This window comes from Canis lupus, chromosome 24 (genome assembly GCF_003254725.2).
Source record: "Canis lupus dingo isolate Sandy chromosome 24, ASM325472v2, whole genome shotgun sequence".
In the NCBI taxonomy this organism is placed as follows: Eukaryota; Metazoa; Chordata; class Mammalia; order Carnivora; family Canidae; genus Canis; species Canis lupus.
Window position 1 is genome coordinate 20019437 of NC_064266.1, and position 15368 is coordinate 20034804.

At 52.7% G+C, this 15368-nt stretch overlaps 1 protein-coding gene across 1 annotated transcript in view; it reads left to right on the forward strand.

The window, feature by feature from the left end:
* Window positions 1–12477, forward strand: part of RSPO4 (R-spondin 4) — a 35402-nt gene extending 22925 nt beyond the window's left edge. The window contains exons 2-5 of the mRNA XM_025469066.3: window positions 6715–6903; window positions 7605–7745; window positions 9198–9383; window positions 12374–12477. Of these exons, the coding sequence (XP_025324851.1) occupies window positions 6715–6903; window positions 7605–7745; window positions 9198–9383; window positions 12374–12477 (620 nt within the window). The remainder of the gene's footprint in view (window positions 1–6714; window positions 6904–7604; window positions 7746–9197; window positions 9384–12373) is intronic.
* Window positions 12478–15368: the final 2891 nt, after the last annotated feature.

Below are 15368 nucleotides of genomic sequence, written 5' to 3' on the forward strand. Positions count from 1 at the left end.
AAAGCTCATAACCTTAGAGCCCCTCACACTGAACCTGACACAGAGTAATATTGGTTGGATGCATGGATGGATGAATGAATGGATCATTCAATCCCAGGCTAGCGGACATATTCAGAATTGTTATAAGCCTGTATCCCTTTGGAAACTGCCAAACCCAATGTGACCTATTCCACTGTCATTTTCTTGGGGAAAGATGAAGTGACTCAGATGTCATTCCAAACCCACCCAACTGCTGGAGTAAATCAGGACCGTGCATTTGGGGCCTGGTATTTAGAGTGGGGGAGGATGATTGTGATCACAGGAGATAATTGATAAAGGAAATCACATGGGGAGCCATTCTCTCTGATGCCCCCGATAAACCCAAGGTGTTGCAAGTAGAATTCAAATGCTTTCATTTAGAAATGTGCATCTGAGCTGGAAGAGGCCAGTGATGAAGGCCAGGATCCAGTTGAGGTGTAAAAGGATCCAGGGGCTTTCACAGTGTGCTCCCTAAAGCCCAGGGCATGGTAGTCATTGGGGAGCCATGGTAGTCAAGCTGAGTGGCTGGTGCTCCAGGCCCCTTGGCCTTGTTGAGGCAGAGTAGCTCCACCATGGTCTGGTGAGCTCCACATATCTCGTGAGGTACATCGTTTTGATTATAAGTTGATAGGAGGAGAGTTGGCTCAAGTGAAAAAGTGACTTTCTTCAGAGCTACAGGGTGAGCCTAGCCTTGAGGGAACCCAGGCTTAGATGATGGTCAGCAACTCTATCTTTGGGGGCCCATGAGGTTTCTGGTTGCTTTACTCTCTCTGTATATGTTTATCCCTCCCTCTCTCCCTCTCTCCTTCCTCTCTCCTGTATTAGTCAGGAGGCTTTGGTTGCAAGTGACCAAAGTGGTCACTAACTCAAAGTGGCTTGAAAAAAGAAGAGAATTTATGGACCCTCCCAGGGTTGAATCCAGGTGCATGGACAATCTCTTAGCCCTGCTGCTACTTTGTGGCCTCCATTCTCAGGAAGACCCTCCTGTCATGTGGTGTCCACCAGCTCTGGTCTATGTCTTCCCAAGTCCAAATAGAATGGAAAAGAAAATGCATGCATGTGCATGGGCATGCGTATGTGTGTGTGCGCGTGCACACACACACACACACACACACACATTAACCACTCCCACCCCTCACTTAAAATCTTAAGACTGGCTCTTGTTGAGACATGTGCCTATGTCTGAACAGCCGCTATAGTCAAGAGGACCTGGTGTGGTGATTGCCCGAGCCCAGGTTAAGTGCATCTGGGTGGAGAGACTCCACCCTCTGCCCTTGCCCTCCCTGGTGGGATTGTTCCTCCCTTTCCAGGGGGACAGTCTCAGTGTAAGTGGCTCTTTAGCAAAGAGAGGGGACACAGATGCTAGTGCCTACCAAAGCTGCTCATACATGGGCACTACCCTGCCCTCCTGCAAATGTCCCTAGATCAAGAGGCCAACCCAGACCGTTGTCTGTTGCCCCAAAGTCAAAATTCTCAAGAGAAGGGCACCTGGTGGCTCAGTGGTTGAGCATCTGCCTTCAGCTCAGGTCATGATCCCAGGGTCCTGGGATTGAGTCCCACATCAGGCTCCCCGCAGATAGCCTGCCTCTCCCTCTGCCTATGTCTCTGCCTCTCTCTCTCTCTATGTCTCTCATGAATAAATAAATAAAATCTTTTTAAAAGTTCTCAAGAGAGATGGTCTAATTGGCCCAGCCAGGGAGGGCCATCAGTATTCTCGTTCAATCCATCCACTATTGGCCAGGGGACAGGGCCGTGCAATTCAAGCACGGTTGCCAGGTCTGGTTCTCAAGGAAAGGAGATATTGTGAGCAGGGAAGATACATCCAAAACACATTACATTTATTTTGGACTTATTATAATGCACATTCCTGGGCCTGAATCAAGATACTTTACAAGCCTCTCTGGGGAATCTTAACACACAGTCAAGTTTAAGAACTATCATGTTTGGATCTTTCTAAAGCAGCATTGTACAAACTCTAGTTGTCATCACTTATTATTCACAAAATTATCATTCAAGTCTCTGCACCCGTGACCTTGAGGAGGAGAGAAATAGCATAGTTCTTTCCAACAAGTTACAGTGATGTGATGAAAAGCCTGAGGCCATCAGAATTAAAAGCCAGAAGTGCCATTACAACATAGTGGCACTAGAGGGCACCCTAGCCCGCCACCAGGACCAAGAACGCAGCAGGAGGCAAAGCTACCTTGGCAAAGACCTGGGTTTGAAAGAAGCCAGTTGAGATCTATCCCTGCATGCACACCCATGTGTACACACACACACACACACACACACACACACTGACACCATCCAAGGTCAGGGGAGGGTCCTTATCAGGATCTCCTGTCTTCAGCATGTTGAAATATCACTCTACAAATAGTGCTGTAGCTCTAGTTGCTGTTTGACAGACTCACCTTGTGGAAGGCTCCACCCCTTCTGGCCCCAGGACCCCCAGTGCAACCGCAGGGGTCAGGCTGGATGATTCCTAAGCTCTTCCCAGAGACCCGTTAGAAAGAGTTTGCTTTGTCCCATCCGCATGACCAGAGAGCCACTCCTGTGGGCTTCAGCCTTCCCACCAGCTGTGAGGTCCCATGATGGCAGGGGCCATGTGTGGCACATCCCCCCTCAACCCCAGGCTCTGCCTGACACGGAGGAGCCCTGAACAAATGCTCCACAAGGGCTGTGGGGGTTGGCTGATGGACCCTGGGAGTGCATCTCACCTCCTTGAGCCTGTCTCCTCGGCTGCAAAGTGGGCAAGGACACCCATATTGGGTGTGAGTCTCTCTGTCCACATACTCAGTTTGCAGGAAATACTATTTTGTTTTTCTGTAACTGAACATAATTTCTACTTTGACCTCCTATTCCTCCAAGGGGCCGAGATCACCTCAAGCCAGCTGAGGGTCCCTTTGCCCTTTGTTTTGGGGCAGCATCTCACGTGCAGCGGGATTACATAGGACCAAGGCACTGAGAAGAGGTACCCTGGTCTCCTCTACTGATGTCACTCGGTGCCTACCTGCGAGCTGAAGACCCCACAGTATCAGTCATTATTATTATTATCATTATTATTCCTCCCTCACCTATACAGGAGTCTGCAGTAGAGAGCTCTGGGTTAGCATGGCCAAGCCACGGCCTCACTGCCAGGTCCCTCTGCCCCCTGCATCCTCCCAGGTTTGGGCCTCCAAGTCCACAATCCTGCAGGCAGAGGAGGAAGGGGAGGAGAATAGAGCTGCCCTTCCACAAAGATCATTCCCTGAGTGTGGCACAGGACACTCCCACTCGAAGCCTACTGGTCAAAACTTAGGCAAAGGAGGCTGGGAAATGTAGTCTTTATTCTTGGGAGGCAAGCCTTGGGCTACACATAGAGGTTCCATTACTGAGAAGAGAATGGACCTGGGGGGATACTCATGGCTCATGGCTGTGGGTCTCCACGGCTCTCAGAACTTCTGTCACCTTCTCCTACCCAAGCCCTCAGCTTGAGGATGGGTCAGGACCTGGGGAAGGAAGCTGGGAGGGGTAGGAGTAGAAGATAGTTGCCTCCCTCTTCCCTCTGCCTCCCCCAGCCCACACACACAATTGAGGCTAAACATTTTTTAAAATATATTTTTATTGTAAAGTATTTCAAGCCTATAGTCAAGAATAAAAAATACAATGAACATCTGCATACTTGCCAACCGCTTGTAGCAAATCTTGCCATTTTAATACTTGCTTCAGATTTTAAGAAATGCCCTATTACAGATTCAAGAGGAGCCTTCCAACCTTCTTCCTGAATCCCTTTTTGTACTTCTCGCCCTGGAGGAGCCACATCCTGAATTCAGTGTTTATCAGTCCCTTACGTCTTTTACTCTTAATACAAACAAGTATCATGCATGTCCCAAAGTATAGTTTTGCAGGGTTTTGAACTTTATAAATGGCTTCTTCCTCTATGATTCATTGTGCAATTTGCTTTCTCACTCTCAGTGTTGTGTTTGAGATGTGTCCATGGTGACAGCCCCAACTCCACATCAGTCACGTATCATGGGTCATATATGTGGTATATGGCTGAGGTATGGGGCTACACTCAGTGCGCTTATCTCTTCTTTTGATGGACAGGTTTTTGCACTTGTTTGCTAGCAAATGATGCTGCAGCGAACATCTTTGGGCACAGACACAAGAGTTTCTCTGCACTGGTGGTTCTGAGAGCCTGGTTGTGGGTCAGCAGCATCAGCCTCAAGGAACCTGTTGGAAATGCAAATTCTCAGGCTCAGCCTCAGATCTACTCAGTGGGACATGCAGGCACTCAGGGTGGAACCCAGCGTTGTGTGTTGTAACAAGACCTGTAGAAGAGGCTGATGCAAGAGTTTGAGAAGCACTGCTCTAGGGTTTAGACCACAAGCCAAATTGCTGTATTCAGAAAGGCACATCCTCAGACTTACTAGAAGCTGCTGGATTTTTCTCCAGGGATTATTTACACTCCTATCAGAAGAAATAGTTTCCTCTCATCCTTGCCAGCCCTCTGTGCTATCACAATTCAATCTGTTTCCCATTGGGTGGGAGGTCTGGGCTCTGTTTGCTTCTCAGCAATCTTCTCTCTCTGGCTCTGGGGATCCCTCTTGTGACATCATACTTTCTCTCTGCTCTCAGGTCCCTGCGGGGCTACAGCTTTGGAAACACACAAACCTTTACTCTGCTCTTCTGTGGCTATTCCTCTTCGCAGGGGCAATTAGTAAGCCCGCTGGATCAGTCAGGGTTCTCAGTTGTAAGCAACAGCAGTGGGAGTTATCAGGATGTGGGGGGCCTCACAGGATCCAGGCAGCTGGAGATTAAGCTTGGAGACAGGGTGGTACCCATCCCAGAGCAGGAGGGAGAGGAGGGAGAAAAGGCTCCAGGCTGGTCTGGAAAGACCTCACAGTGACCCTCATCCTCACATAGCCCTTTGCTTTTTTTTCTAACTCCTAGGACTCAGGAATGAGTATCTGGGTTGGTCAATGCCCAGTCATCACCAGCTTGAAGAAGGGCTGGACCTCCTTGGTTTCTGCTCTGGGTGTGTAGGGGGTGTACCAGGATTTGCCCTTCCCAGGTCCTCACACAACAGGGAATTTCCTTTAAGAGGCAGATGAGGGGCAGCCCCGGTGGCTCAGTGGTTTAGCGCCACCTTCGGCCCAGGGCGTGACCCTGGAGACCCAGGATCGAGCCCCACATCTGGCTCCCTGTATGGAGCCTGCTTCTCCCTCTGTGTCTCTGCCTCTCTCTCTCTCTGTCTCTCATGAATGAATAAATAAAATCTTTAAAAAATAAATAAATAAATAAAAGACAGATGAGGCACCAATAGAAGGGGTGGTGGTGGCACAGAGCTGGAGAGTCAAGAATGTCCTATGCTGGGTGGCCATGGGCTCAGGAGAGCCAGGGTGTGCAACTGTGTTTATTAAACAGTCTGATCTTTCTGGAGTGTAAACGTGGAATGGTTTAATGTGTCCTCTAGTTGCCTCTAAGACACTGCTTGGTCCTTCATGACACCCAGTCACTTTCTGACTCTCCCCAGCTCCTACCTGTCATGGTTTCCCCCGCTGCCTCTTGCTGGGACCCTTGCCAGCAAGCAGCCTGCTTGGGGGAGGCAGCAGCGTTAGCACTGAAGCCCGGCTGCTTCCGGAGGGGCCCTCGACACCAAGCAGCCCATGGCTGCCTCTCCTCTCAACTCTGCCCTTCTCTCTCCTGGCCTCTTGTCTCTGCTCAAGACAGTGAATATCTGTCCAACTGGGACATGAGAAGCTGGTCACCTCTTTTTGCAGGTACCTCGTCTCTATGTGGGGCATCCCTGCCTCTCTTTTTACTTGGTTTTGGGGGTTGGGAACAGAGGGAAAGCCACAGCCACCCACCCTCTCCCCAGGCTGACAACTCTGAACACCCATGAGCCCCTCTCTCTGGGTGGTCAGCTTAATCAGGTAATGGTCAAGAGAGCAGTGACCCTCTATGAGCCTTGGAGAGGCTCTCTTTCTAGAGTATTCTCTGCCTCCCTCTTCCAAGCTTTGGGTCCCGGTTGCTGACTCTGGAGCAATAAAAGTTTCCTTCTCTCAACTCGCTATACTTGATACTGGGAGCACTTGATGACAGTGACAGGAAGGAACGGAGGAGTCTTGTTCAGAAACACAGAAGGAGGACAAGGGCCTCCCCCACCCCACGTGCATGTGCACCCCCCACAATGAAAAATACACACTATTTCCACTGAAGGTTAAGTTTGTAAGTTATAGAGAACTCCAAATAACGGTTTAAACAAAACAGACAGTGACTTCTCTCTCCTGTAAGTTTACATAGACAGCCCAGGGCTGGATTAGCAGGTTTTCCCTTCCTCAGGGACCTGGGCTTTTTTCTTATTTCTCTACCATCCTCAACAGATACTTCCCACTTCATGATCCAAAGTAGCTGCTTGTGTTCCAGCCATCGTGTTCACATTCCACACAACAGGAAGGATGAGGGGATGACAAAGGGCATGTCCCTGGCCTTTAAGGCAGCTTTTTGGAAGTCACACACATTGCTTTAGCTTACACCCCTTTGGCCAAGTTGGGGTCATACCACCGTATCTAGTTGTATGGGAAATGTAGTCGTTTGTCTGGGTGGCCACGTGTTCAGTTAATGTGACACAGGAGACAGTCTAAGCTGCTCACATATATGGTTTGGCTCTCTCTCTCTCCCCTATCCCCCCACCTTCCGCCCTGGTCTGGCTGGCAGTGGGCACTGGTCTGGGTGGCAACTGCACAGGCTGTGTCATCTGCTCAGAAGAAAATGGCTGTTCCACCTGCCAGCAGAGGCTCTTCCTATTCATCCGCCGGGAAGGTATCCGCCAGTACGGCAAGTGTGTGCATGACTGTCCCCCTGGCTACTTCGGCGTCCGCGGCCAGGAGGTCAACAGGTGCAAAAGTACGTGGCTCCTCCCTTGTCCTGTGCTTGTGCCAGGCTCCTGAGACCTCTGGCCACATCCCACCTCTCACCCCAACACGGCCACAGGGGAAGTGCTGTGTACCTGAGCCCCGACTCAGATCCTTGCTTGCTTTCAGGCTGGCTCAGAAGTCCTAAGCCAATCAGTGCCCTGTCTGGTCTCAGCACTAATAGGGCAGGAAACCTTCACCTCTCTACCCTAGTTTGCTGTGTGGCCTTGGGCATGTTACTCACCCTCTCTGGGCCTAGCTCACATGGGAATAGGAGTCCCAACTCTTAACTCTAATTTTCATTGTGACCTGGGACAAAGCATGACCATCTTTGAGCTTTGATGGAAATGCAGCAGAAAGTCCTCACTCACAGCCCAGATTTGCTATTTGACTTTAGACAAGTCACTTGCCCTCTCTGAGCCTTGGCTCAAATGAGAAAGAGAGTCTTGGACTTTAAATCCAAATAACCACATTACCTTGGACATGTTACCTGCCTCCAATGAGCCTCCGTTCAGATGAGGAAGGGAGTTCTTGAATGCAGTTCCTACAGGAGTTTGGGCTTCAGAGGAGACTCAATCCTGACCCCAGCTTTCAGAGCCTGGGCTGCTCAAAGGCCCTCTCACCTCAGGCAGGCCCAGAGGGCCCCCTTCTGGGCAGCTGCCCTCACCAGGGGTGGCCTTGGCTCTATTGCAGAATGTGGGGCCACGTGTGAGAGCTGCTTCAGCCAGGACTTCTGCATCCAGTGCAAGAGGCGGTTTTACCTGTACAAGGGGAAGTGTCTGCCCACCTGCCCGCTGGGCACTGCGGCCCAGCCCAGCACACGGGAGTGCCAGGGTGAGTGGGGGCTTTCTCACCTGCCTCCTTCCCTTCAGGGGCTGGAGAGGGGTGTCAGGAGACCCAGAAGAACCACAGGAGAGTGTCATGTGGTGCTGGGAGGCCCAACCGGTGACATTAGGTATACACAGGGACCCTTCAATTCCCTAGAGCCATCATAAGCACCGCTATTATGATCACTATCACTACCAACGTCAGCTTCATTGTTATTAGCAAGGGAGACAGCAGAGTCCACAAGAAGAGCACTGATTTTGGAGTAAGACAGACCTGGGTTCAAATCCTCTTCATGCCTCCTTTTTGCCCCTCCCTGAGCCTGGCTAATCTCCCCACCCCTACTTCAAGCTTCAGGTCAGGAAGCCTTCCAAGTTCCTCAGGACCCTGGGACCCATGCCTCTTCTAGGCTTCGGCCGTTGCCTGTGCTTCCCCCATTACTGCACAAGTACCTTGCTCCTCTGTCCTGACGTTTCTATGGGCAAACTCTGGGAGTCAAAGCCAGGTCTGTCTTGTCCCCGTTGCCACTCAGCACCCAGCGCAGCACGAGGCACGCAGTAGGTCCTCAGTCCCTGCTTGTCAAATGAACACATCTAGCAGAAGGACCATTGTTGTCAGGTCTGGAGACCCGGTTTCTGGATCCAGTTGGGCCTTAAACACTTGCAGTGCTCTGATGGTGAGCCCTTTTTCTGTTCCCTTAGCAGGCCCCTTGCCTGCTTTAGGCCTCAGCGGCCTAGTCTGCAAAATGGGGTATTAATAGCTGCCCTGTTCTTTGCCTACCTCTCAGGGACTCTTAATATAATCCAATGTGAAAGAACATATATATTGATCTGTATTTTAAAGTTGTTTCCTACTGAGAACTTTCTTATCCTGTGACCTCATTGTTCCTCACAATAGCACTGTATAGCTTCTGCCTTGCACAGCGCATCAGAGGCACGTGATCAAGGTCAAAAGTGATGTCGTGGCCCTGAGGGCCTCCCCTCAGACCTTCTGGCCTCCAGGCCTGCCCCTCCTCCCAGCCTTCCCCAGCCCCCACTCTAGCTGTCCTTCCTCAGACACGGTTTGCAGATCCATGGGGCTGCCGGTGCACCACTGCTTGCAATGTGCTTCCTTCGGGGGGGCCCCCCGGATCACCTCCTCTCCCTTTAGCTCCTCTGACACCTCCTCAGGGAAGCCTCCCCCTTTAAGCCAACGGTCACTCCTGCTTCTGACCCAGGCATGCTTTAGTATGGCACCCATCCCAGGTCCTCATAAATAGATATTTAAGTGTCTCCTCTCTCTCTGCTCCTTGTGAGAGCTTACAAACCCGCACCCACTACCCCCCACCCCCCCATCCCCCCACCCCGCCCTGCATGCTGAGATGGTGTCTTCAAGGACCAGGACCCCTCAGACCCTACCCTTGGATCTGAAGGACACTCCCTGCCTGCTGACTTGATCTGTCTGTCTCTCTCCACCCAACAGAAGAATGTGAGCTGGGCCCCTGGGGCAGCTGGAGCCCCTGCATGCATAACGGAAAGACCTGTGGTTCCGCCTGGGGCCTGGAGACCCGAGTGCGGGAGGCCGGCAGGGCTGGGCGGGAGGAGGCACCAACCTGCCAGGTGCTGTCCGAGTCGAGGAAGTGTCCCATCCAGAGGCCATGCCCAGCAGGTGAGCACTGGGCCGGGCATTTGAGGCTGGGGCAGGCAGGGCCCATGGGGGACGTGGAGTGGCTGGGGACACCGCCTGCCCATATAGCACCCATAAGGCCGCCTGCAAGCCCAAGATCAGCCATGCCTTCCCGTGGGTAAAGTACCGCCCTCCCTGGTGTCCTTCAAAAGCAGTCTTCCTTGCCCGGGTCAGTCCCACCTACCCGAGGGATGTGTGCCTGCATTCATCAGGACTTCTCTGCCCTTTCGGACTGACTGCCTCCCTTTTAATAACAAGGATTTTGGAGTGCCCTTTTTACAACTCCAAAGTTCATGGATAATGTGATCCCCTTGCACAGGTCATTAAAAAAAAAATCAGTAGAGTGCCCTGTCACATAAAAGAGAAAGAAGAGAAATTGCCCCACATGGCAGCACTTGGGCTCCACACCCTCGGTGAGCACTTAGCGGAGTCAGGGCAAAAGTGAGAGCTATGGTCAGGGCTGCAGAGACGCGACCTCCCAAGAGGGGACCCACTCGTAGTAAAGCCCAAGCAACCTGTCAGATCTCTTGACTGGCACCACGCTGGCAGCCTGGGGATGTTCAGGGACTAAGGTGAGTGTTCAAAAGCACACATAACCTTCACAGGTGAGATGGAGCTTGGCTCTGAGGGTGTAGTCTTCAGTTGTGTGCCTGGGGCTGCAGGGGGCAGAGGTGCAAGAACTGAGTGGAACCAGAGTTCTTTGTGGAGGACTGACCCACGAGCTGTCCCTGGACCCTGTCCACTGAGCACTGCTGTGCCCCCTTCCTTGTAACAACCCAGATCAGCACACAGAGTTACAAAATACCCATGAGGCCTGTTAAAAAGCCATTGACCTAAAATCGAGAGAGGCTGCAGAGTGTGGTAGGTAAACCGTGAATGGTGAGTAGCAATCATGTGGAATTAGCCATCATTAACTATGTATCTACTATGTGCTGGGCACGGAGCTCATCCTCCACATTCAAGTCACTTAATCTGCACAATGGCACAATACTGTGGTATTGTTACCATTCCCATTTTACAGATGAGTAGGTAGAGGCCACAGATTGAGTCACTTGCCCCAGGCTCACGCAGCTAGGAAAGCCCGGACCTGGAATTGAAACGTAGGTCTGTGTGCAAAGAGGGAACGAAAGTCATGCTTAAGTGTAAGGTGCCTGGAGCCAGGTCACCTGGGCCACACAGCTGGGATGTGGTGGAATCAGGACTCGAACCCATGCCTGGTTTCAGAAGCACGTGTAGTGTCTGGGGTATGAGTGCAAAGCAGAGATGGGTCTTCTAGGAGTCATGCTGGGCAGCTGAGGACAGAGGGTGAGGTTGAGACAGGACCCCAGACCCAGGGAAGCACCCACACACACAGACATAGGAAGTTCTCTATAACACTTGTCACTTTGACCACACCTCTCATGGCACCTGAGAGCTGGTGGTGATTGGCAGTGGAGGCCTGGAGAGAGGAAAGCCCTTCCCACAGATAATAGTAATAATATACAACAGCAGCAGCAAACATTCATACACAGCACCTACTGTGTGCTGGGCCCTGTGGTCAGTGCTCTGTAAATATGATCCCTTTTGATCTCCAGACAAGCCTACTGTGAGCTACTTGCATCCTCCAGGTCTCAGCTCAAAGTTCTCGGAGAGGCCTTCCACGACGGCCCCTACCAAGAGTCACTTTCCAACATCTGGTGTCATAGCACTTACATCTTCCCAAAATGATGGCGCACATTCTTGTGTTAGCTTGTTTGGTGTCTGTCCTCCTTACTAGAATGTGATCTCCAGTGAGGACCAACTCTTTGCCTGTTTCTCCAGGGCCTAGAAAAGAGCCTGGCACACAGTAGGTGCTCAGTTCACATTGTTGAGGAGTGGATTGGTAGGTAGATGGGAGGGGAGGTGGGCCAATATCAGCAGGCATAAGGAAGGGATGGGAGCACCCACACTTCATCACCCAGATGCTCATGTCTCCTCAGATGACACAGCCACCCCGGCAGTTTAGAGTGGGAACCTGGCCTAATCAACCCCTGAGGTTCAGGAGTGGGTGAAGGGAGGCCCAGAAGTGAGGCCCAAAACTGGACAGAACTGGGTCTAAGGGGATGACTCAGAGTCCCCCCTGAGGGGTAAGAGGAGGAGGGAAGGCCAGGGAGAAGGCCTGGTCTTTTCCTCCATGTGAGCCAGGAGCCACTCGAAAGTGACATCAAGAAGCCCAGCCCAGACTATGCCACCAGACAAGTCAAGGCCCTGCTGGGCCTTAGTCACTTTATCTGAGAAATGGGACAAATCAGATGTTTGTGTTAGAAACTCATCCCAGGCCCAAGGGTGGAGTTGGGGGTGGAGGCACAAGGTCAAGGGGTCACAGTTTTCAGTTAAGTCTGGGGTTTGCACACCAACCCCACATAAGAACTGTCATATGGGGGCAGTGGGGCTGTGCCTGCCCCCACAGCGGTCCTGAGGTTAACATCCATAGAGCCCTTGGGATGCACCTGGCATGCAGGAGCACCAGCAAAATGCTACTGTCCTTGTCTGAGGGCCAGAGCTGGGGCCAGAAGCTCATCAGGGAAGTTTGTGCAGGGACCCGGGTAAAAGGTGTTGAGTCTCCAGTGTAGAGCCTTGTAGACTGGGAAGTAAGTGCCAGTGGGAGGGTCTCGGGCACCCCCATGGAGGCCACCCTAAGTCCTGACTACTCCCCCCAACCCCCTGGTGTGAACCTCCAGGCCTGGCCATGCCAGATGCCCAGCATGGGGGGGTGTGGGTCTCAGCCAGTCAGCGCTCCTCCTCAACAGCTAAGGAACTGGGGGCGATGTTCCATTTGGGGTAAGTTACCCTGCAGTCCAAACTCCAAAAAGGAGTGACTGTAAGGTCAGCCCCCAAATGCGGTTCTGAGCGCCCTGCGGGGGTGTGGGGGACACCCCGTCATCTCTCAGGATGGAGGGGCCTCTCCAGGGCCCACCCGGCCTCAGAAACAACACCCTGTGCTCTAGGTGCAGAGAAGAACCCCAGCCAGAAGAAGGGCCGGAGAGACCGGCGCCCGCGCAAGGACAGGAAGCTGGACCGCACGCTGGACGTGAGGCCCCGCCCGCCTGCGGCCTGAGGAGCACCTGCACCCCCGCCCCGCTGCCTGCAGCCACCCCCGCCCCGCCCCGCCCTCTCCCGCTCGGTCCCTGTACCCTCTCCCCACCCTTCCCGTCCGCCCCGTGCCCTCTGCCTTTCCCGCGCTCTCCCTATTCCTGCTCTTCCTTCTCTCTCCTCCCCCCTTCCCTCCCGTCCTTTCCCTTCCCTCACTTTTCCCTTTCCCCCGCTTTTCTTTTCCTTTCCTCGTGCTTTCCTTCCTGTTCTTCCCTGTGTCCTGCTCTCTCTCTGTCACACACACACACACACACACACACGCACACACGCACGCATGCACACGCACACTTTGAGAGATGACCCTTCTGTGCCTGGCTCCCCGGCTGCTCTCTCTACTTCTTAAAGAAAGCAAACATCTTTCTCTAGGCCTTTTCCTCGCGCTGTCTTGACCCACCTTCCCCCACCCCGCCCTGTTGGCAGAGAAGGGAAGGGGTTTCCAAAAGCGGGCCCAGGCTCCGGTTCAAGCAGGCTCTGTGAGTCCTGCCAGCCCTGCTTCTGCTCCAGAGGAGACCCCAGAACCCGGGTCTGCGAGTGCCCCGTGGGCAGGCCAATCCCTGGAGGCCACCTCCACAGCCCTGGGCCACCGGATCATGTAGGAACACCCCCCCATCAAGAGGCTCTGGGGGCTCCCAATACCCTGTCTTGACACTTTTCCCCAGCTGACTGTGCAGGAGCACGATGGGGCCTCTGGCTGGACAGCCAGCCCTGTGCCTTCCTGTGGCCGCAGAGTCTGCACTCCTAGACGCTGCCTGCCAAGCCCTGTCACTGCTCTGTCACTGCCTTTGGGGAGGTGATGAAGGAAGGAGCAAGGGAAGGGTCTGGAGCAAGGGAAGTTCCCCCCTCCCCCACACCACCAATGAACCCTGAGCACTTGCATTTCACTGTGACACCCCCACACGCCAGAACATTGGGGAGTCTCAGGTTAGACTTAGCTCAGTAGCAGGTTTGTCCTCACTGCCTGTCATTTCACCATCATGGTACATACCCCCTCCTCATCAGCCTCCCTGAGTCCCCAGGAAGGGGCGTTTCCAATTTTCCTTGGCATTACTGGCTGGCCTGAACTCAAGGTCCAGGAGCTAGGAGCACTGAGAGTCTGAGGTCCAAGGGGCCCAGGGTGGCCTGGGGAATGGGGTATCCACAGGCTGGAAGAGAGACTCCAGGTGATGAAGTAGCATTCCCCGACTCCAAGAAAGTACCCGCCCTTAGGCTTCCCTCTATCTGGCTCAATCTCTTGATGCTGCTACCACCCCTCCAAGGCTCACCCTCATTCCCACGTTCCCTTCACTTCCCTGAGGACAGCTACAGCCCTTCCTCGCCTGGCCAGACCACCAGCTTCTCTTCTGCAAAAGTTTGTGCCTCTGAAATGCTCTATTGTTGTTTCAAGACCCCAACTTTTTTTTTTTTTAATAAAGAGAAAAAAGAAACAAGAAATTTGCAAGTGCTTCTTGGGCATCAGGAGGGTGTTACAAAACCATGATGCTGATGAATTTGGAATAACTGAATCTAAACCATGTGGGGCAGTTTTCCCTGGAATGTTCAGGGCTGAGAAGACTAGGGTGTGTTGGGGACAAAGGGGTTGCTGAAAGAAGAGAAGGGTCCCTCAGCCCCCATACCCAGTCCTCTCTAGAAGGGGTTTTAACCATGGGGCAGAAACAGTAACACTGTGCTCCCCACCCCCAGCACTTCTCAGTCCCATGAATCACAGAAGTGGTCGCAGGAACTCATCTGTGCTCTAGAGGACATGTCTGAGAAGCCAGGGACACCCCAGGAGGTGTGACCATCCCAAGGAGCTATCTGAATACCCTGGGCTGCAGGTGACAGTGGCCTCAGTGTTGGGGGCCCAGGTTCAAATCCCAGTCTGGCACCAGCTGTCTGTGGGCTCCAGGCCAAGTCAGTTTTTCTTTCTGGGCCTCAATTCTCCCCTCCCCCAATTTGATGAATGAAGAGGAGGCATGACTAGATTATACTCTTTGCCCAAATCTGGGTGGCCCAAGAGCATCCTCCGGGATGCTTTTTAAAAATTCAGATTTCAGGGCCCTACCCCAGGCCTGCTAATTGTGAACAAATTTGGAGACAGACAGTGAGAGCTAGCTACTCATTCCAGAACAAGCTCAGTGGAGAGGGTGGCTCTTGGGTGACTTGCAGCTGCACGGTGCTCGGGCCTAAGTTTGAAGCGGCTGCCAACCTGACTCTGACTGCAAGCCTCTGCGATATGATTCTATAGAGTTTCATGTATATGTCTCTTCTCCATTCTGTTTTCTGATGAGATTTGAATTCTAGGATGCTGGAGGTTCTAAAGTCCACCATTCTAAGAAATTGAGATGGGAGTGGAAGCTTCCCATCCTACAATCCCCTGGCTGTGTTCTTTCCTGCAGGGGCCTGGTCCTCTGTCTGCAATTGAAGGCTGTGGACAAGGCTGTCTTTTTTTTTTTTTTTTTTAATGTTTTTAAATTAGGAGATAAAGTTTCTTGAGGACCTAAGCCCCTCCTATAACCTTTGGATCTCAGATGTTCCCTGCCACCCCCCCACCCACCCCCCCCCCACCCCCCCCCCACCCCCCCCCCCCCCCCCCCCCCCGCTCCTAATCCATTCTCATCCCAGCCTCTCCCACGTTTCCCAGAGGATTGGGCTGCTTTACTGGGAAGGAGACTCTCGCATTGAACTGCCTCTTACAGGTGAAGCTCAGAGAGAAGCTCAGAAAATTGGCTAGTGTCATCCAGCCAAAGAGGGACACAGCCCAGAGGGAGGTTCGTTGCTGGCCAGATGCTACTCCAGAGGGAGAAAACATGGCTTGGCCTCCCCCTTACTCCCACCCCGGTTCCAGGGGCCATTCCAAGGCCCTCTTTGCAGGCAGAC